The following is a 20,729-nucleotide window of genomic DNA, read 5'->3' as shown; positions in this document are numbered from 1 at the left end:
GCACTGTATAAATATATGATGAGGCCAGGTACAGTGGCTCACACCTGTAATCCTAGCACTTTGGGAGGCCCAGGCTGGAGGATCGCTTGAGCCCAGGAGTTTGAGGCCAGCTTGGATAACATCGGGAGACGCCATTTCTCTTACAAATAAACAACTTAGCCTGGCATGATAGTTCCCAACTGTGGTCCCAGCTACTCCGGAGGCCAAAGTGGGAGGATTGATTGAACCAGGGAGGTTGAGGCTACAGTGAGCTGTGATTGTGCCACTATACTCCAGCCTGGGCAACAGAGTGAGATCTTATTTCAATAAATAAATAAGTATATAGTGAAAGAGTGAAGGAATTACAGAAAGGAGAAATGAAATATAAGCTTTACTTTTTGCCATCTAGGTTCTTTTGTTGCTCAAATTCTAGAAGTATTAGTCATACTATTTTTGAATTATTGTTTTAATAGACAGGGCAAATTGTATTAGAATATTTCAAAGAATAGAAGGAACACTTGGGGTCAAGAAATTTAAAAATAATGAGTAAGAAATCTCTTCCTGAGATTTCCCCAAATTCTAGAGAGTAGAAATCATAGAAATCAACTTTTTTCTCTGATTTTGAAAGGAAAATTTACCTGTCTGTGAAAAGGAGAGGGAACCAGAAATATTTTGCGTAATGAGGAAGATAGATGCCCACGGTGGTGCCTGTGCCTACCTGACCTCCCCCTTTCCTCTGCTGGGCTCCACGCCTCGTTTCAGTTCCCCAGGCTGCTCCTGGGACACCTGCCCTGAGACCACACACTGTGTTCTCCTTGGTCCTGCATTGTCAAACTCTGTCCAGCCCCTATTTTGGAGATTTAAGTTTTTATGCCTAGTGAAACTCCCACATGTAAAGGAGTATTCTTTCATATACGTTGAATATTAACTGGATAAAACCATAAACCTGCATAATGACCTAAGTTATTAAACAATGGACCTGGCTTTCCAAAAGAAGAATGGCTGGTTAAACGGTTACTAATGCAGCTAAAAACTGAAACTGAGTATAAGAGAGACAAACTGATGAAACCCATGTTCTAAATCAAACTGATGAAAAAGGTTTTAAGAATCACCACAAAAAAATTCCAGATGAATTTTTCTAAAACCATGATTTATGACCTGTTGGAGACTGATGGTTCTGCAAATGAGTGTTAGGGTCTTCATAGGTCCTTCCCAGTAAGCATCACAAAAGATGAAAATGGGCCAGGCACGGTGGCTCACACCTGTAATCCCAGCACTTTACGAGGCCAAGGTGGGCGGATCACTTGAGGTCAGGAGTTCGAGACCAGCCTGGCCAACATGGTGAAATCCCGTCTCTACTAAAAATACAAAAATTAGCCAGGTATGGTGGTAGATGCCTGTTATCCCAGCTACTTTGGATGCTGAGGCAGGAGAATTGCTTGAACCCAGGAGGCGGAGGTTGTAATGAGCTGGTATCGTGTCATTGCATTCCAGCGTGGGTGAAAGAACAAGAGTTAGTCTCAAAAAAAATAATTAAATAAATAAAATTAAAGATGAAAATTGAGTGGGATGTATGATGGTCTAGGAGAAGAGCAGTGAAAAATAGGATATGTCGTCAAGTGCTAGGTTGTGTGATACATATTAGTGTCTACAGAAATTTAAAGAACACAAGAGCAGGGCCGGGCATGGTGGCTCACAACTGTAATCCCAGCACTTTGGGAGGCTGAGGCTGGCAGATTGCTTGAGCCCAGGAATTTGAGACCAGCCTGGGCAACATGGCAAAACCCCATTTCTACAAAGTACAAGAATTAGCTGGGCATGGTGGTGCATGCCTGTAGTCCCAGCTACTCAGGAGGCTGAAGCAACAGAATCACTTGAGCCTGGGAGGTCCAGGCTGCAGTCAGCCATGATCGCGACACTGCACTCCACCCTGGGCAACAGAGTGAGACCCTGTCTCAAAGCAAAACAAACAAACAAACAAAACCCACAAGAGCATTGTACTTTGGGATTAGTTGAGGGAGACTAAGCAGAGAGGATGGATCTTCTCTAGGATTGACAGTCAAATTTGTGACCAAGAGCACTGCAGAGCAGAAAACAGAGCATATTGACTTCCCTCCACATCATCTTAATTACTACCTGCTTTAGTTCTTTGATTTTTCATCTCTTTCGACTATACCTTTTTTTTCCATTTCCATTTTTAACAGCCCAGTTCAAGCCTTGTTTGCTGCCTCTGCTGAACCTTTTATAGTGTCCTCAACACTGTGTCTTTCTTTTGAGGAACACATATCCATTCCAGAGTCATCTTTCCAAAGCATTGCTTTCACCATACTTTAAGATATTTGTGAGGATTTGCATTTACTGAGCATCTGACAACACTTGTAGGAGCTATCTATTCATTATTTTGTGTTTGCTTTGCCTTCAGAGGTGTAGCCATATTCTAATATCACGGGAACCAGCCCGGGCAGGGCTGTGTTGTTAGTTGGCAGGAATGCTGGCTACTGGGGGATTACACACACACAAGTTACAGTGTTGTCTTGCTTTGCTTTTTTTTTTTTTGTTTGTTTGTTTGTTTGTTTTTGACAGTTTCACTCTTGTTGCCCAGGCTGGAGTGCAACGGTACGGTCTCGGCTCACTGCAACCTCCACCTCCCGGGTTCAAGCAATTCTTCTGCCTCAGCCTCCCGAGTAGCTGGGATTACAGGTGCTTGCCACCATGCCCGGCTAATGTTTTATATTTTTAGTAGAGATGGGGTTTCACCATGTTGGCCAGGTTGATCTTAAACTCCTGAGCTCAAGTACTCCACCTACCTCGGGCTCCCAAAGTGCTGGGATTACAGGTATGAGCTACTGCTCCCTGGCCAAGTTACTGGGGTTTCCCTACCCGCCCCCCGTAATGTCTCATATTCCGACCAGTGGTATTTTACACTGCTTTCTCTTACATTTTTAAATTTATACTGATATCATTTTAAAAATTGTTGAAATGACTCACTTCTGGAGAATATGTTCAGGGGTGAGTGGGGCTGGGGAACAGCTTTCTCTTCCTGATCCTCCAGCCCATGCCCATCGCCATCTCTTCAGGCCACATTTCTGCCGGCTTCAAGAAATGTTTTATAAGTGAGTGCGGAGAGAGAGAAGGAGGGAGGAAGAGAGAGAAAAGGGGCTGGAACGGGAGAATGCTGTAGGAGAATAGAGGAGGAAAGAATAGCTCTAGCCGGGATAAGGGCACAGAAAAGATTTCACAGAAATGAAGATATTTGAGCTGAGGCAGGAGGATTACTTAAGACCAGGAGTTAGAGACCAGCCTGAGCGATATAGCGAGGCCTCATCTCTACAAAAATTTAAAAATTTGACTAGGCGCGGTGGCCCGCGCCTGTAATCCCAGCACTTTGGGAGGCTGAGGTGGGTGGATCACAAGGTCAGGAGTTCGAGACCAGCCTGGCCAACATGGTGAAACCCCATCTCTACTAAAAATACAAAAATTAGCTGGGCGTGGTGGTGGGCGCTTGTAATCCCAGCTACTGGGGAGGCTGAGGGAGGAGAATTGCTTGAACCTGGGAGGCAGAGGTTGCAGTGAGCCGAGATCGTGCCACTGCACTCTAGCCTGGGTGACAGAGCATGACTCCGTCTCCAAAAAAAAAAAAACTATTTAAAAAATTAGCCAGGTGTGGTGGCATGCAACTGTACTCCCCGCTACTCAGAAGGCTGAAGTGGGAGGATGATTTGAGTCCAGGAGGTTGAGGTTATGGTGAGCTATGATCACATCACTGCACTCTCACCTGCGTAACGGAACAGGACTGTGTCTTTCTGAAAAAAGAAGAACAAGAAGAAATGAAGATATTTGAATTGAGTCTTGAAGAATGGGTACGAATTAGGTAGTATGATAAGCTTGCTGGAAAAGTAAAAGAAGGTGGCTTGTGAAGAAGGTGGCAGTGTTTAGAGAAGGGTTAAAAGCCCGGTGTGATTGGAGGGGTGTAAGATCCAAGGAGGGGAAGGAAAAGAGGTTGAGGATGATAGGAAATGGAGTCAGACTTGGGCCAGAATGTATGCCATGTTATGGAGTCGGACTTGATAGACAGTCAGACAGAAAGTTGACCCCCTGACAGCTGTAGTAAACCTTGCTGAGGAAGTCTTCACTTAGTTTAGGAATTTTTTTAGTGATAAAGTGAAATCGCATTGGATTGCCTAAGTGTGAACACAGAGCTTCTAGGTGAATCATGTTCAGGAAAATAAAGGATTAGAGTAATGGAATTATTTGTGGGTGTTAGAGATGGGAAATTCAAACTTTCCTGAGTCATGTATGGCTTATGAGATGGATTAATGGCTCAATCTTTTTTTTTTTTTTTTTCTTAAAAGCTGCATAACAGAAGGCTTTTCTTACGAATGATTTTTCATCAGTTAATACACCCGTGATGGCTGGTAAAGACTTTGCCACTGAGCTTGAGACTAGACTTACAGAGTTTTGACTTCTCTATAAAGGCCTCAGAGTCCATGAATGTAAACTCTTTCCCTCTCCTTTAAAAGGTGTGTGTATATTAGATAAAAATATTAGATAAAAGTGACTCAAATTCTAGTTTTAATGGTAATAGCCTGCATTTTTAATTTTTTTTACCAAGTATAATTGACTCGTGTGAGGCACATTAAAAATATGAGATCATTATATAATTCTCAGTATAGATGCCAGAAATTTGCTGCTTCACTTTTAATACCCTTTATACTTATGAGGTAACCCTTCTGTGTTTGAACATGTGTTTCAGAAGCAGGGGCTATTAGTTTTTAGTCATGAGGCACATTACTCCTTATCGCCCCACCTGCACCAGACCCACCCACACACAGGCACACCCTTCACAACGCTGCACACACTCACACCTGTACACATGTGCATGTATTCATGGGTTAGCCTAATAGAAAAGAGTATTTACTCACTGTACTTGCTAGTAGATATTGGAAAACTCCTTCTCAGGATGTCTCCAGTGTCTTTATTACCTGGAATGAGTCAGGTATAACCCTCTTTGAAGCCAAAGAACAGCCCTATATTACCTTTAAGCGTGTCTTTAGTCATTATTTTGTGTGTTTGTTTGTTTGTTTTTGAAACAGAGTTTCGCTCTATTGCTCAGGCTGGAGCGCCGTGCAGTGGCGTCACCGAGGCTCACTGCAGCCTTGACCTCCCAGGCTCAAGCGATCCTCCCACCTCAGCCTTCCAAGTAGCTGGGTCTATAGGTACATGCCACCACACCCAGCTGATTTGGGGTTTTTTGTTTGTCTTTTTGTAGAGACAGGGTCTCACTATGTTGCCAGGACTGGTCTTGAACTCCTAGGCTCAAGCATTCCTCCTGCCTCGGCCTCCGAAAGTGCGGGGATTACAGATGTGAGCCACCGTGCCCAGCTAGAAATAATGTTTAATTTCTGTAAACAGATTTCTTTTGAATTATTTTAAAAGTCTTACTGTGCCTTTAAAGTTGCTTTTAAAGATGTAAGAATCATAGGATACATATTTATCTTTTTTCCTTTTTTTTTTTTTTTTTTTTTGAGACGGAGTCTCATTCTTTTGCCTAGGCTGGAGTGAATTGGCACTATCTCTGCTCACTGAAATGTCCACCTCTGGTTCAAGTGATTCTCCTGCCTCAGCCTCCTGAGATTACGGTTGTATACCACCACCACACCCAGCTAATTTTTTGTATTTTTAGTAGAGATGGGGTTTTACCATGTTGGCCAGGCTGGTCTTGAACTCCTCACCTCAAATGATCCACCCACCTCGGCGTCATATTTCTTTTTAAAAGTTCAGCTTCTTTCTTTGGTATATGGTATAATTCAATCGAATGACATCATCCAATTCTCCCGTCTGATCAGAGCTGGAGAATTTCTAGTCAGTAGTCCCTCTGCCTTCCAATCTTGGGTGCTGATTTTTCTTTTGGCTGAAGAAAAGCCAAGGTTCAGATGTTCTAGTGCTTCCCAGTATTAGCTGAGTCATCTGTGGAAGACCAGGTCGGTAGGCAGGAGGTGGGAGGTTTGGAATCTGGCTGAATCTGTGCCTGTTTGTCTAGGAATGCAGACATGGAGATGACTCTGGAGCGAGCAGTGAGTATGCTCGATGCAGACCACATACCGCTGTCCAGGATTTCTGCTGCAGCCACTTTCATACAGCATGAGTGCTTCCAGAAATCTGAAGCTCGGAAGAGGGTGAGTGTCATCTTCAGTCCATTGCAAAACGCAACACACTTTCACTTCTATTATGATGACCTTGCACACTGAAACCAGTACTTTATTTAAATTTTTAAAAATCGAGACTGGGCGCAGTGGCTTATGCCTAGAATCCCAGCACTTTGGGAGGCCGAGGCAGGTGGATCACGAGGTCAGGAGTTTCAGACCAACCTGGCCAACATGGTGAAACCCCCATCTCTACTGAAAATACAAAAATTAGCTGGGTGTGGTGGCAGGTGCCTGTAATCCCAGCTACTCTGGAGGCTGAGGCAGGAGAATCGTTTGAACCCGGGAAGTGGAGGCTGCAGTGAGCCAAGATTGCACCATGGCACTCCAACCTGGACAACAGAGTGAGACTCATCTTAAAAAAGAAAAAATAAACAAACAAAAATTTCATTGAGGTCTTTTACTTTAAAAGGAAACAGCCACTCATTACCAAAAATATTTCCTGCAAATCGGAAATGCAGAAAGTAAGTCCCTACGCAAACTTCCCCTTTCTTTTCCTGTCTCCCCAACCTCTCCATTTAGAACCCTCCCCAGCGGCCAGTGTTTTGCAACTTTTTTTCATTCAATGATTCCATTAACATTTGTAACAGTTGTTCAATGAATTGCTTTGTGCATATGTCGTTTGACTCTTTGTTCCTGTAGGACAGATCCTCAGAGATGGAAGCAATAGGTTATTTTATATTTGTTTTAAAAAGTGATATAAAAATAAAAAAAAGAAAAGAAATAAAAAGTGATACATTCATGAGGGAGAAGGAATCACAGCTCAAAAAGGTGTTCGGTGAAAAGTAAGTCTCTTCTACTCTAAACTCCAGCCTATATATTCTCTCTGTTCTCTTTCAGTCTTTCTTACACACAAACACATATATCATTTTTTTTGTCTTTCCAGGGATATTTTATACACATAGAAACAATTGTTGAAACAGTTGATTGAGTATCCTTTTTAAAACATGAAATAATAAATGATAACTTACTACTTGCAGTACTTTATTTTTTCACACTATATCTTGGAAATCTTCAATATATATTAATCTTACCTCATTCTTTCAAGATGCTGCATAGATTACTGTTGTTAAATGTATCAGTTTTGTTGATTCATTTTTTAACAACCTTATTGAGGTACAATCTGACATAGTTTTGACATGTTTTGACACTATAAAACCATCATCACAATCAAGATAACAAACACATCCATTACCTCCAGTGTTTTCTTGTGCCCCTCTGTAATCCATATATCCCACCTGCCCCTAACCTACTAACAGCCTCCCAAAACAACCAATGAATGATCTGCTTTCTATTTTTTGAAACAGGATCTGACTGTGTCACTTAGGCTGGAGAGCAGTGGTGCGATCACAGCTCACTGAAGCCTCAACTTTCTGGGCTCAAGCAATCCTCCTACCCCAGGCTCCTGAGTAGCTGGCACTGTAGCTGCACACAACCATGCCCAGCTAGTTTTTGTATTTTTTGTAGAGATGGGGGTCTCACTATGTTGCCCCCAGGCTGGTCTGGAACACCTGGGCTCAAGCAATTCCCTTCCTCGACCTCCCAAAGTTCTTGGGTTACAGGCATGAGCCACCATGCCCAGTCGTGATCTGGTTTCTGTCACTGTAGATTAGATTGAATTTTCTAGAATTTTGTATAAATGGAATCATATAGAATATAAGCTTTTTTTGGTTTGAATTCTTTTACTCAGAATAAGTCTTTTGAGATTTTCCCATGTCGTGTGTGTCAGAAGTTTTGGCTATTACAAATAAAGCTACCGTGAACATTTGTGTACAAGACTTCATGTAGACATATGATTTCATTTCTCTTGAGTAAATACGTAGGCGTAAATGCCTGGATGGTATGATAGGTGTATGTTTGACTTTTTAAGAAACTGTGAAACCATTTTACAAAGTAGCTGTGCCATTTCACATTCCCACTTGCAATTTATGAGAGTTCCAGTTCCTCCTTATCTTAACATTTGATATAGTGAGCCTTAATGTTAGTCTGTGAGTTTGTAGAGGTGTTTTATTGTGATTTTAATTTGCATTTCCCCAATGACAAAGGGGTTGAACTTTTTTTTTTTTTTTTTTGAGATAGGATCTGCCTCTGTTGCCCAGGCTGGAGTGCAGTGGCACAATCTAGGCTCACTGCAACCTCCACCTCTCGGGCTCAAGTGATCCTCCCACCTCAGCCTGCCAAGTAGCTGGGCCTACCAGTGCACTACCACACCTTGCTGATTTTTGTATTTTTTGTAGAAACGGGGTTTCACCATGCTGCCCAAATTGGTCTCCAACTCCCGAGTTCAAAGGAGCCGGCTACCTTGGCCTCCCGAAGTGATGGGATTACAGGCATGAGCCACCACACCTAGCCAGAACATCTCTTTATGTGCTTATTTCCCACTTATATGTCTTCTTCGGTGAAATGTGTATTCAATTCTTTTGCCCATTTTTTTGTGTTTTGTTTTCTTATTACTGAATTTTGACAGTTTTTGAATATTTTCTATACACAAGACCTTTTCCAGATATATATGGAAATATTTTCTCCCAGTTGCGCTTTGTTTTTTCATTCGCCTAATAGTTTTTCATTTTAATGAGATTTAATGAGATTCCTGTGTATCCAAGAAATCATTCCCTATTCAAAGGTTAGAAGATAATCTATATTTTATTCTAGAAATTTTGTAAATGTTATATTTTGTAGTTGTTCTATGGTCCATTTGTGGTTAATTTTTTATATATTGTAATATGTGGACTGAAGTTCCTTTTTTTGATATATGTAAATTTAATTGTTCAGGTGTCATTTGTTGCAACGACTTTTATTTCACTACTGAATTGTCTTTGTATCTTTGCTGAAAAGGAATTGATTAAATATGTGTGAGTCTATTTCTGGACTGTGTATTCTGTTCTATTGATCTGTTTGTCTTTTTTTTTTTTTTTTTTTTGAGACGGAGTCACTCTGTTTCCCAGACTGGAATGCAGTGGTGCAATCTTGGCTTACTGCAGCCTCTGCCTCCCGGGTTCAAGCCATTCTCCTGCCTCTGCCTCCCAGGTAGCTGGGATTATAGGCATGTGTCACCACGCATGGCTAATTTTTGTATTTTTTTAGTAGAGTCGAGGTTTCATCATGTTGGCCAGGCTGGTCTTGAATTTCTTGCCTCAAGTGATCTGTCTCCCTCGGCCTCCCAAAGTGCTGGAATTTACAGGTGTGAGCCACTGTACCCAGCTGATTTTTTTTGTGTGTGTGTGTCTGAGATGGAGTCTTGCTCTGTCACCCCGGCTGGCGTAATCTTGGCTCTCTGCAACCTCCACCTCCTGAGTTCAAGTGATTCTCCTGCCTCAGCCTCCTGAATAGCTGGGATTATAGGCACCACACCCAGCTAATTTTTGTATTTTTAGTAGAGACAGGGTTTCACCATGTTGGCCAGGTTGGTCTCCAATTCCTGACCTCAAGTGATCCGCTCACCTCAGCCTCCCAAAGTGCTGGGATTACAGGTGTGAGCCATCACACCCGGCCTGTAAGATTATTTTTGAATGTTTACTATTCCCAAGTATTATTTCCTAAATGAATTTTGAGAAAATTGATTTTTTGAGGATACTATGTAAAACTGGGGATGTGAAACATGCTTATGTCCTAGTGCAAATAAATATGACTCAAGTCAACCACGTCTTACTTTCAAAAAGCCTTCACCCAGAAAGGGGCCAACTTCTCATCATCTGATTCAGAGAAACAGACACGTTAGGTAATAATCCCAGAGTAATTAGTCTTCAGCAAAGATGAAGACTATTTGTCTGTCTTTTTCAAATTCCACACTGTCTTGATTACTATAGTTTTGTAAGTCTTGAAATTAGGTAATGTTAGTCCTTCCATTTTATTCTTTTTCAAAGTTTTGGCTATTCTACATCTTCAGCAGTTCCATCTGAAGTTTAGAATCAGCTTGTCAATTTCTTAAAAAATAATTGCGGCCGGGCGCGGTGGCTCAAGCCTGTAATCCCAGCACTTTGGGAGGCCGAGACGGGCGGATCACAAGGTTAGGAGATCGAGACCATCCTGGCGAACACGGTGAAACCCCGTCTCTACTAAAAAAAATACAAAAAACTAGCCGGGCGTGGTGGCGGCGCCTGTAGTCCCAGCTACTCGGGAGGCTGAGTCAGGAGAATGGCGGGAACCCGGGAGGCGGAGCTTGCAGTGAGCTGAGATCTGGCCACTGCACTCCAGCCCGGGCGACAGAGCCAGACTCCGTCTCAAAAAAAAAAAAAAAAAAAAAAAAAAAATAATTGCTGGGATTTTGTTAGAGATTGCACTGAATCTGTAGATCAATAAGGAGAAAATTGACATCTTAACAATATTGAGTCTTGTGACCCATGACCATGGTACATCTTAACATTTATTTAGGTCTTCAGTTTTTCTCAGCAGAGTTTTATAATTTTTACTATAGAGGTCTTTCATGTCTTTTCTTAGATTTATCCGTAAGTTTATCATATTTCCAGCTGCTATTATAAATTATACTTTTTAATTTATATTTTTGGTTGTTCATTGCTAGTATATAGAATAGATAATATATATGTAATATATATATATATTTTTGTGTGTGTATATATATATATATGGAGAGAGAGAGAGTACTGGCTAGAACCTCTCCTACAATCTTGAAAAGAAATGGTGAGCGTAGGCATATTATCCTGTTTCCGATCTCAGGGCAAAAGTATTCAATCTTTCTTTCACCCTTAAATATTATGCTACCTGTAGGTTTTTTTGTTTGTTTGTTTGTTTTTGAGACAGAGTCTCGCTCTGTCGCCCATGCTGGAGTGCAGTGGTGCGATCTCAGCTCACTGCATACTCCGCCTCCAGGGTTCACGCCATTCTCCTGCATCAGCCTCCTGAGTGGCTGGGACTACAGGCGCCCGCCACCATGCCCAGCTAATTTTTTTTTTTTTTTTTGTATTTTTGGTAGAGATGGGGTTTCACCGTGTTAGCCAGGATGGTGTTGATCTCCTGACCTCGTGATCCGCCCGCCTCAGTCTCCCAAAGTGCTGGGACTACAGGCATGAGCCACCGCGCCCAACCCTGTAGGTTTTTTATAAATGACCATATCAAGTTGAAGAACTTCCCTTCTACTCCTGCTTTAATGGAGTTTTTGAATCACAAATGGATGTTGGATTTTGTCAGATGCTTTTTATGCATTTATTGAAATTTTTTAGGGTTTTTAATTTTGCCATTATGGTAAATTACCTTGATTGATTTTGAAATGTTATTCCATTCATAAACCCACCTGGTTATGATGTACTATCACTTTGTAGGTTTTATGACTAGATTTGCTAAAATCTTGTTAAGAAATTTTATGTCTGTATGTATAAAAGACATGATCTGTACTTTTAGTGTCTTTGATTCTGAGTTGAGGGTAATACTAGTCTCATAGAATTTACTAGGAAATATTCCCTTCTTTTCAGTTTTTTGAAAGAGTTTGGTTAGAAATGGTATTATTTCTTCCTTAAATGTTTGGTAGACTTCAGCAGTGAAGCCATCTCAGCCTGAAGTTTTTTATGTGTAGAAGCCTTAGCTACAAATTCAGTTTCTTTAACAGCTGCGGGGCTATTTGGGCTATCTGTTGCTTTTTTAGTGAGCTTTGGTAGTTTGTGTCTTTCAAGGGATTTGCCCATTTGATCTAAGTTGCCCCAGTGGTCTTTATCTGTTTGTGTAGATACTGTGATCATTTACCTTTACCTAAAATTTTGTTTTGTTTTGTTTTTTACAAACCCACTTTTATTTATTATTGTTTCATTAGTTTAAATCCTTGAGGGGTACCGCATCACTTGGACTCTGTGTCCAATAGCTTTAGCAGGAAGACCGCTTCAGAATTTGGCACAAACCATGCCACTGTTTTCGTGGGCCCAAGTTACCTTTCCCCAGATCACTCTGGTTTTGTTCGGTTTGCCGCCAGGAGTCACCATGTTGTTCTTTGCTTTGTATACATAAGGACATCTCTTGCCCAAATAGAATTCTGTTTCCTCTCGGGCATAAACACCTTTAATTTTAAGAAGAGATGTGTTCCCTTTGGTTCTGGAGACTCCACTTATAGCCAGCAAAAATGGCTCTGGACTACAGCCTGCTTTCCAGACGTATTTCCTTTTAGAAGTCCTGTTCCTAGCAGGCCTCCCCAGGATCCAAGATGGTGAAGCAAGAATATTTATTTATTTATTTATTTATTTATTTATTTATTTATGAGATGGAGTCTCGCTCTGTTGCCCAGGCTGGAGTGCAGTGGCGTGATCTTGGCTCACTGCAACCTCCACCTTTTGCGTTCATGCAATTCTCCTGACTCAGCCTCCTGAGTAGCTGGAATTACAGGTGGGCACTAGGTGGCCTGGCTAATTTGTGTGTTTTTAGTAGAGATAGGGTTTTGCCATGTTGACCAGGCTGGTCTTTCACTCCTGACCTCAAGTGATCCGCCTCTCAAAGTGATCCACTTGGGTCCTCCTCAAGTGATCTATCTCCCAAAGTGCAGGGATTATAGGTATGAGCCACCATGCCCAGACTACCTGAAGAATTTTCTTTTCTTTTCTTTCTTTTTTCTTTTCTTTTCTTTCTTTTTTCTTTTTTTTTTTTTTTTTGAGACAGACTTTCACTCTTGTTGTCCAGGCTGGAGTGCAATGGTGCAATCTTGGCTTACCGCAACATCCGCCTCCCAGGTTTAAGTGATTCTCCTGCCCCAGCCTCCTGAGTAGCTGGGATTACAGGCATGTGTCACCATGCCTGGCTAATTTTGTATTTTTAGTAGAGACAGGGTTTCTCCGTGTTGGTCAGGATGGTCTCAAACTCCCGACTTCAGGTGATCCACCCACCTCGGCCTCCCAAAGTGCTGGAATTACAGGTGTGAGCCACTGCGCCTGGCCTACTTGAAGAATTTTTGTTTTGTTTTGTTTTGTTTGAGATGCAGTCTGGCTCTGTGGCCCAGGCTGGAGTGCAGTGGCACGATCTGGGTTCACTGCAAGCTCCACCTCCCGGGTTTAGGCCATTCTCCTGCCTCAGCCTCCTGAGTAGCTGGGACTACAGGTGCCGCCACCACGCCTGGCTAATTTTTTGTATTTTTAATAGAGACGGGGTTTCACCGTGTTAGCCAGGACGGTCTCAATCTCCTGACCTCGTGATTCGCCCACGCCGGCCTCCCAAAGTGCTGAGATTACAGGCGTGAGCCACTGCGCCCGGCCTGAAGAATTTTTTAAAAATATTTTAGTTCATCACCAGCAAACCTGCATTATTTCACCTTTTGTATGTCTGGAAAAGAATTTCATCTTTGCTTTTGAAAGGTATTTTCACTGGCTTTAGAATTCTAGGTTGACCGTTTCTAAATATTAGTACTGAAAGTTGGCCACAGTGCGGTGGCTAACGCCTGTAATCTTAGCCCTTTGGAGGACTGAGGTGGGCAGATCACTTGAGGCCAGGAGTTCAAGACCGGCCTGGGCAACATGGCAAAACCCTGTCTCTACTAAAAATACAAACTTAGCCAGGTATGGTGGCGGGTGCCTGTAATCCCAGCTACTTAGGAGGCTGAGGCAGGAGAATCACTTGAACCCAGGAGGCGAAGGTTGCAGTCAGCTGAGATCGCGCCACTGCAACTCCAGCCTGGGTGACACCCTGTCTCTGTCTCAAAGAAAGAAAGAAAGTTGCTCCACTGTCTTCTCACTTGCATCACTTGCATTGTTTTAGACAAGAAATCTCCTGTCATCCTTATCTTCCTTCCTCCATACATGTGTCTTTTCCAACCCCCTCTGGCTGCTTTTAAGATTTTCTTTCTTATTGGTGTTGATCAGTTTGGTCACATGTGCCTTAGTGTAGTTTCTCTTAGTTTTTTGTGCTTGGGAGTTCACTGAGCTTCATAGATTTGTGAGTTTCTACTTTTCATCAAAATTAGAAAAATGTCACATTTTTTCTATTCCTCCTGTGGGAACTACAATCACATACATATTAGGCTTCTTTAGAGCTTTCTTTTTTAGTCTTCTTTCTCTGTGTTTTTAGACAAGTTCAATTCCTATGCTGTAAGTTTGCTAATCTCTTAATATGTGTTTAATATGCCATTAATCTTATTCAGTGTGTTTTTTCTTCATTGTAGTTTTCATCTCTAAAAGTTAGATTTCAGTATTTTTATGTCTTATATGTTTCTATTTAACATGTTCCATCTTTGCTCAAGATTTTTGAACATACGGAAGACAGATAAAATTGCTACCTTAATGTTCTTGTCTGCTAATTCTAACATCTGTGTCTATTCTAGGTAGCTTTTGATTGATTGGCTTTTCTCCACATTATGGGTCATTGAGCTTTGTTCTGGGTGCAGTTAAGGTACTTGGAAACAGTTTGATCCTTTCAAATTCTACTTTGTTTGTTTGTTTGTGTTGAGATGGAGTCTTGCTCTGTCCCAGAGGCTGGAGTGCAGTGGTGTGATCTCGGCTCACTGCAACCTCCACCTCCCAGGTTCAAGCGATTCTCAGGCCTCAGCCTCCCAAGTAGCTGGGATTACAGGCACGCACCACCATGCTGGGCTAATTTTTGTATTTTTAGTAGAGATGGGGTTTCACCATGCTGGCCAGGCTGGTCTCAAACTCCTGACCTCATGATCCACCCACCTTGGCTTCCCAAAGTGGTGGTATTACAGGCCTGAGCCACCACGCCCAGACCAAATTCTACTTTTTAAAAAAATTTTACTTTAAGCTCTGGGATACATGTGCAGTGTGCAGGTTTGTTACATAGGTATACATGTGCCATGGTGGTTTGCTGCATTATCAACCCATCATCTAGGTTTTAAGCCCCGCATGCATTCGGTATTTGTCCTAATGCTTTCCCTCTCCTTGCACTCAAATTCTACTTTTAAGATTCGTTAAGTGGAACCAGAGCAGCATTTATTCTAGAGATCATTAATCCCTACTTCTTAAGGCAAGACACTTCTGAGAACTCTACCTAATGTAGCAGGAATTTTTGAGATTTTTCTGGCTGGCTGACAAAAATAGTCATTGTTCCTAGGCCTGTGTGAACATGGGGAGCTGTTCCCTTAAATCCTTTTGGATGATTATTTCCCTGGCCTCAGACAGTTTCCTCATACCATGTGCACTAATTAATACTCTACTGAATACTAGCGGGCAGGTCCTCTGCAGATCTCAGGAGCTCCCTTTCTGTTCGGCTCTTTTCTCTGTGATACTCTTTTCTGAACAAATTCGCCCCTTTGGTCTTCTCAGACTCTGAGCTCTGTGCCCTCAACTCTATTGAGTTTCACTTAAGTTTTCTCTCACTGCCCTGTAGCCTGGGAACTCTCCCAAGGCAGTGATATCTAAGGGATCGCTATCCATCATTTACTAATATTCAGTTATTGAAACCATTGTATGCTTTGTCCAATTTTTGTTTCAGGCAGTAGGTAAGTTGAGTTGTTAATAACTATCAAGTCATTTTTAATTTTGATAAATAACTCCCCAATAAGTCCTCCGAAAAACTGTACAAGTTTATACTCCCATCAACATTTTATCAGAGTGTTCATTTCCATGTACCATTACTACCACAAGGTATTATTCTTTTGTTTTTGTTAATCTGAGAAGCAAAAATTGGCATTTCATTATCATAGAAATTTTCTTATATTTTGAAATCAAGACTAGTAGTTGTCCAAAGAGTTATTGAGGGCCAGGTGCAGTGTCTCATACCTGTAATCCCTGCACTTCGGGAGGCCAAGGCAGGCACATCATCTGAGGTCAGAAGTTCAAGACCAGCCTGGCCACCATGGCGAAACCCCATCTGTACTAAAAATACAAGAATTAACTGGCATGGTGACACGCACCTGTAGTCCCAGCTACTCAGAAGGCTGAGGCAGGAGGATAGCTTGAACCCAGGAGGCAGAAGTTGCAGTGAGCCAGGATCATGCCAGTGTACTTCAGCCTGGACAACAGCGAGAGACTCTGTCATACAAACACACAAAAAAAGTTATTGAGAAAATTATTTTTTAAAGTGATAAACACTTTTCTAGAATTTGTCGTCATCTTGCATGCATAAACTATGCCCATTATAGATCATCTGCCATTTTTAGTTTAAGTTTAAAGTGGAATGAGAACTTAATGGAACTAATTCATCTGAGTTCAAATCCTAGTCTCTTACATTAATTCTATCCACCACTAATTACAAAGCTCTCTTAAGCTTTTCACCTTCATCTAGTCTTTCCAAAATATTCAGATTAATTTTCAGCGAAATAAGTACTCTTTCTATACTTACATTCCATCCATTTATAGAATAGGTAAGTAAATTACATAATTATAACAAATACAATTGACATAAATACACTGGGAAACAAACCTAAATTACTATTGGTAAACATGTAACTCAACTGGTAGAAATAGAAGTGCAAAGGCTCAAATCGAGTAACCTACCAGCTTTGATAGTACTCTGAGAATCAAGGAGGTTTCACAGAGGGAAAAGAGCATGTGGTTGGTAAACCTTGCAGTTCGGTTGAGGAAGGGTCACACAAAAGAGCTTCTGCTGATTTTTTTTTTCACTTGCATTCATTAATTATTCATGAAGTTGAGCACCTTTTGGTGTGGTTTTTGACTTTGTATTTCTTCAGTGAATTGTCATTTTTTTGGCCGGGCGCGGTGGCTCAAGCCTGTAATCCCAGCACTTTGGGAGGCCGAGGCGGGCGGATCACAAGGTCAGGAGATCGAGACCACAGTGAAACCCCGTCTCTACTAAAAATACAAAAAATTAGCCGGGCGCGGTGGCGGGCGCCTGTAGTCCCAGCTACTCAGGAGGCTGAGGCAGGAGAATGGCGGGAACCCGGGAGGCGGAGCTTGCAGTGAGCCGAGATCGCACCACTGCACTCCAGCCTGGGCAACAGCGTGAGACTCCGTCTCAAAAAAAAAAAAAAAAAAAAAAAAATTGTCATTTTTAATCCATTGTGTATTTTTTCTACTAAGATATGTTTCTTTCATAATGACTTACAGTTCTTTACCTATTACACATATTAATCTGTTGTTACTTATGTGGCAGATAGTTTCTCCTGTTCTATCTTTGTTGTTGTTGCTAACTTTGTTTATGGTATCTTTCATCATGCAAGATTTTAAAATTCTTGTGAGATCAAACTCAATATTTTTCATCTCGATGTCTGTATGTTAGATATTGCTTTAAAAGACCTATCCCTACATCTGGACTTTTCTGTTTCAAAAGTTGTGTAATTATGGAGTATTTCTCACTGACCCTTTGCCTATTTGCTCCATAGGAAGAATGAGTAAGGATTTTAGAAGATATTTAGCTAGTGATGAACCTTCTTTATACATATAGGTGAAGGGAATGGGGCTAAATATTGATCCTTTAATAGCTAGTCAGAGATAAATCTTTAAATATTTGTCTTTAAATATTTAAATACTTGTTTTAATATTTAGATTTAAATATCTTTAAATCTTTAAATATTTGTTTATCCCTGGTTTTGGGGGAGTTTTGTTTGTTTGTTTGAGACAGGGTCTTGTTCTGTTGCCCAGGCTGGAGTGCATGGTGTGATCATGGCTCACTGCAGCCTTGACCTCTGGGCGTCATTCCTCCCACCTTAGCCTCCCAAGTAGCTTGGAGCCACAGGCACATACCACCATGCCTGGCTAATTTTTTTTTTTCATAGAGATGGGGTCTCCCTGTGTTCCCAGGCTGGTCACAAATCCCTGGGCTCCAGTAGTCTTCCCACTTCGGCCTCTCAAAGTGCTGGGCATTATAGGCATGAGCCGCCACACCAGGGCCTATTCCTAGTTTTTAAAAACTGGGCATCATTATGTATGCTTCGATTTCGTATTACAAATTACTGGAATTTTTATTCTGTTGCCCAAGTTGGTCTAGATTTCTACTATCTCTTAAATTACTAATTTGATTAAAAGTATCATTTTGCTTACACATAGGATTGAAGTTGTGTTTGCTGGCTTGACCATTACTCAGAGATAAAACTAGAACAAAGACTGGTTTTGAGAATGATGAAACATGAAAATTATATGCAAAACTAAAAATGTATATGCTTCATAGAAAGCCTAAGAATTATAATGTTATAACCCAAGAACATTTGAAAAATCCTTATATTAAACATGGTACTATAGTTTTTAAATGTATGTATGAAAGAAAATTATAATTTGGACATAGAGATCAAAATTTTAAATCATAATACTTTTAAAACCAGTAGCAGCTTTTCAGTCCTCATTTTGTTTGTTTGATTAGGATTTTTGGTGTTTTACACTGTTGATCTCTCTCTCTCTCTCTTTTTTTTTTTTTTTTTTTCAGACATGTTCTTACTCTGCTGCCCAGGCTGCAGGGCAGTGGCACTATCATGGCGCACTGTAGCCTCGACCTTCTGAGCTCAAGCAATCCTCCTGTCTCAGCCTCCCGAGTAGCTGAGACTACAGGTGCATGCCACTATGCCCAGCTAATTTTTAAACATTTTTTATACAGATGGGATCTCCCTGCGTTGCCCAAGCTGGTCTTGAACTCCTGGGCTCAAGCGGTCTTCCCACCTTGGCCTCCCAAAGTGCTAGGATTACAGACATGAGCCGTAATGCCAGCCTGAACCTATTATCTTCTTTTGCTTTTCTTCTCTACTCTCCAACCCTCCCTCTGAACTTGTTCTTCCTGTTGGGCTCGGAGGCAGGACATTGGTGGCTTAATCATGGACTCTCAAGAGTCACTGCTAGCTGAATTTGATTCCCAGCACCCTAATTACATAGATGCCCTTGGGCAAGATATTTTCCTTCTCTGAGCTTCAGCTTTCTTACCTATAAAGTGGAAATAGTTCTCCTGCCAAGAGTTGTCCTGATAATGCAATCAGATAATGGTGCACTGCCTGCCCCAAGGCAATAACTCCAAGCATATTGTTCCCTGTCAGTGAACGGTAGGAGGGTAGTTCACCCAGGTAATTTGACACCAAAACTTGAATACTTTGAATCTTTTTTTTAATTATTATTATACTTTAAGTTCTAGGGTACATATGCACAGCGTACAGGTTTGTTACATATGTATACATGTGCCATGTTGGCGTGCTGCACCCTTTAACTCATCATTTACATTAGGTATATCTCCTAATGCTATCTCTCCCCGCTCCCCCTACCCCATAACAGGCCCGGGTGTGTGATGTTCCCCATCCTGTGTCCAAGTGTTCTCATTGTTCAATTCCCGCCTATGAGTGAGAACATGTGCTGAACCTTCTTTTTAACTTACCTCTCATAGTCACTTAGTCTTCAAGTCCTATTAATGCTACTTTTAAAAGTATCTGGAATCTACCCACATCTTTCCCTCCCTACTCAGAGCTACTGACTTGGTCCCAGCACCATCTTGTGTTAATCCAGCTGTCTCCAGATTAACATCCCTATCTCCATTCTTATCCATTCCTAATAGTCTCATGCCTCACGGACCCCAGGGAGACCTTTCCGATAACTGCCCCCATTGCCTGCAGGATAAAAGATAAATCCCTTATTTAGTCGTAAGACCCCTTTTAACATGGTCTTATTTTCATGCTGTTTCATATCGCATTATTGAAGTAGTTACTGCCATAAATATCTTGCAAAAACTTATTATAAAACAAATTCAAGTTTTTGATAAGAAATTTGAGAAATTAAAAAACATAAAAGAAAATGCACCCATAATCTCCCCATTATCATTTTGGGTTTGTTCTCTAATTTTTAATGCTTATATTTACATATCTTCAATCAAATTGCTTATGTAGCTTTCTTTGTCCCCACAAAAGAAAATTTTTATTTCAATTTTTAAAAGTGTGCACAAATACAGGCTTGTTATTTGAAAACATAGAAAATGGCAGATCCTATTTATGACTCATACATTTGCCACTTCTCCCAAATTCCCTAATCTCATTTCCTTTTTGCCTGTGTTTATAAGTAGAAATGCATAGATGTTTTATTCCATTTTTATTTTTTTTATTTTTTTTGAGATGGAGTCTCGCTCTGTCGCCCAGGCTGGAGTGCAGTGGCGCTATGTCAGCTCACTGCAACCTCTGCCTCCCGGATTCAAGCAATTCTTCTGCCTTAGCCTCCCCAGTAGCTGGGATTACAGGCTTGCACCAGCACGCCCAGCTAATTTTTTGTATTTTTAGTAGAGACCTGGTTTCACTAAGGCCAGGCTGGTCTTGAACTCCTGACCTCAAGTGATCTAACCTGCCTCAGCCTTCCAAAGTGCTGGGATTATAGGCATGAGCAATCACGCCTGGCCTTATTCCATTTTTTAAATGACATATGAATTTTTATAACAATTTTTTTTTGTTTTTTTTTATTATCATACTTTAAGTTCTAGGGTACATGTGCACAATGTACAGGTTTGTTACATGTGTATACAAGTGCCATGTTGGTGTGCTGCACCCGTTAACTCGTCATTTACATTAGGTATATCTCCTAATGCTATCCCTCCTCTCTCCCCTCTCCACACAACAGGCCCTGGTGTGTGGTATTCCCCTTCCTGTGTCCAAGTGGTCTCACTGTTCAATTCCCACCTATGAGTGAGAACATGCGGTGTTTGGTTTTCTGTCCTTGCGATAGTTTGCTCAGAATGATGGTTTCCAGCTTCATC

General features: G+C 41.4%; 1 protein-coding gene and 1 pseudogene across 2 annotated transcripts in view; one reads left to right on the top strand and one right to left on the bottom strand.

The window, feature by feature from the left end:
• PKP2 (plakophilin 2) overlaps positions 1–20,729 on the top strand; it is a 108,320-nt gene that overhangs the window by 22,396 nt on the left and 65,195 nt on the right. For both annotated transcript variants that reach the window (XM_065524017.2, XM_005570540.5), the window contains exon 4: positions 6,020–6,155. In XM_065524017.2, coding sequence (XP_065380089.1) covers positions 6,020–6,155 — 136 coding nt within the window. The remainder of the gene's footprint in view (positions 1–6,019; positions 6,156–20,729) is intronic.
• On the bottom strand, positions 11,801–19,675 carry LOC107126612 (large ribosomal subunit protein eL33 pseudogene; annotated as a pseudogene).

This window comes from Macaca fascicularis, chromosome 11 (assembly GCF_037993035.2).
Source record: "Macaca fascicularis isolate 582-1 chromosome 11, T2T-MFA8v1.1".
Lineage (NCBI taxonomy): Eukaryota > Metazoa > Chordata > Mammalia > Primates > Cercopithecidae > Macaca > Macaca fascicularis.
Note: the sequence above shows the minus strand (reverse complement) of the source record. Positions and strands in the feature narration are given on the sequence as shown.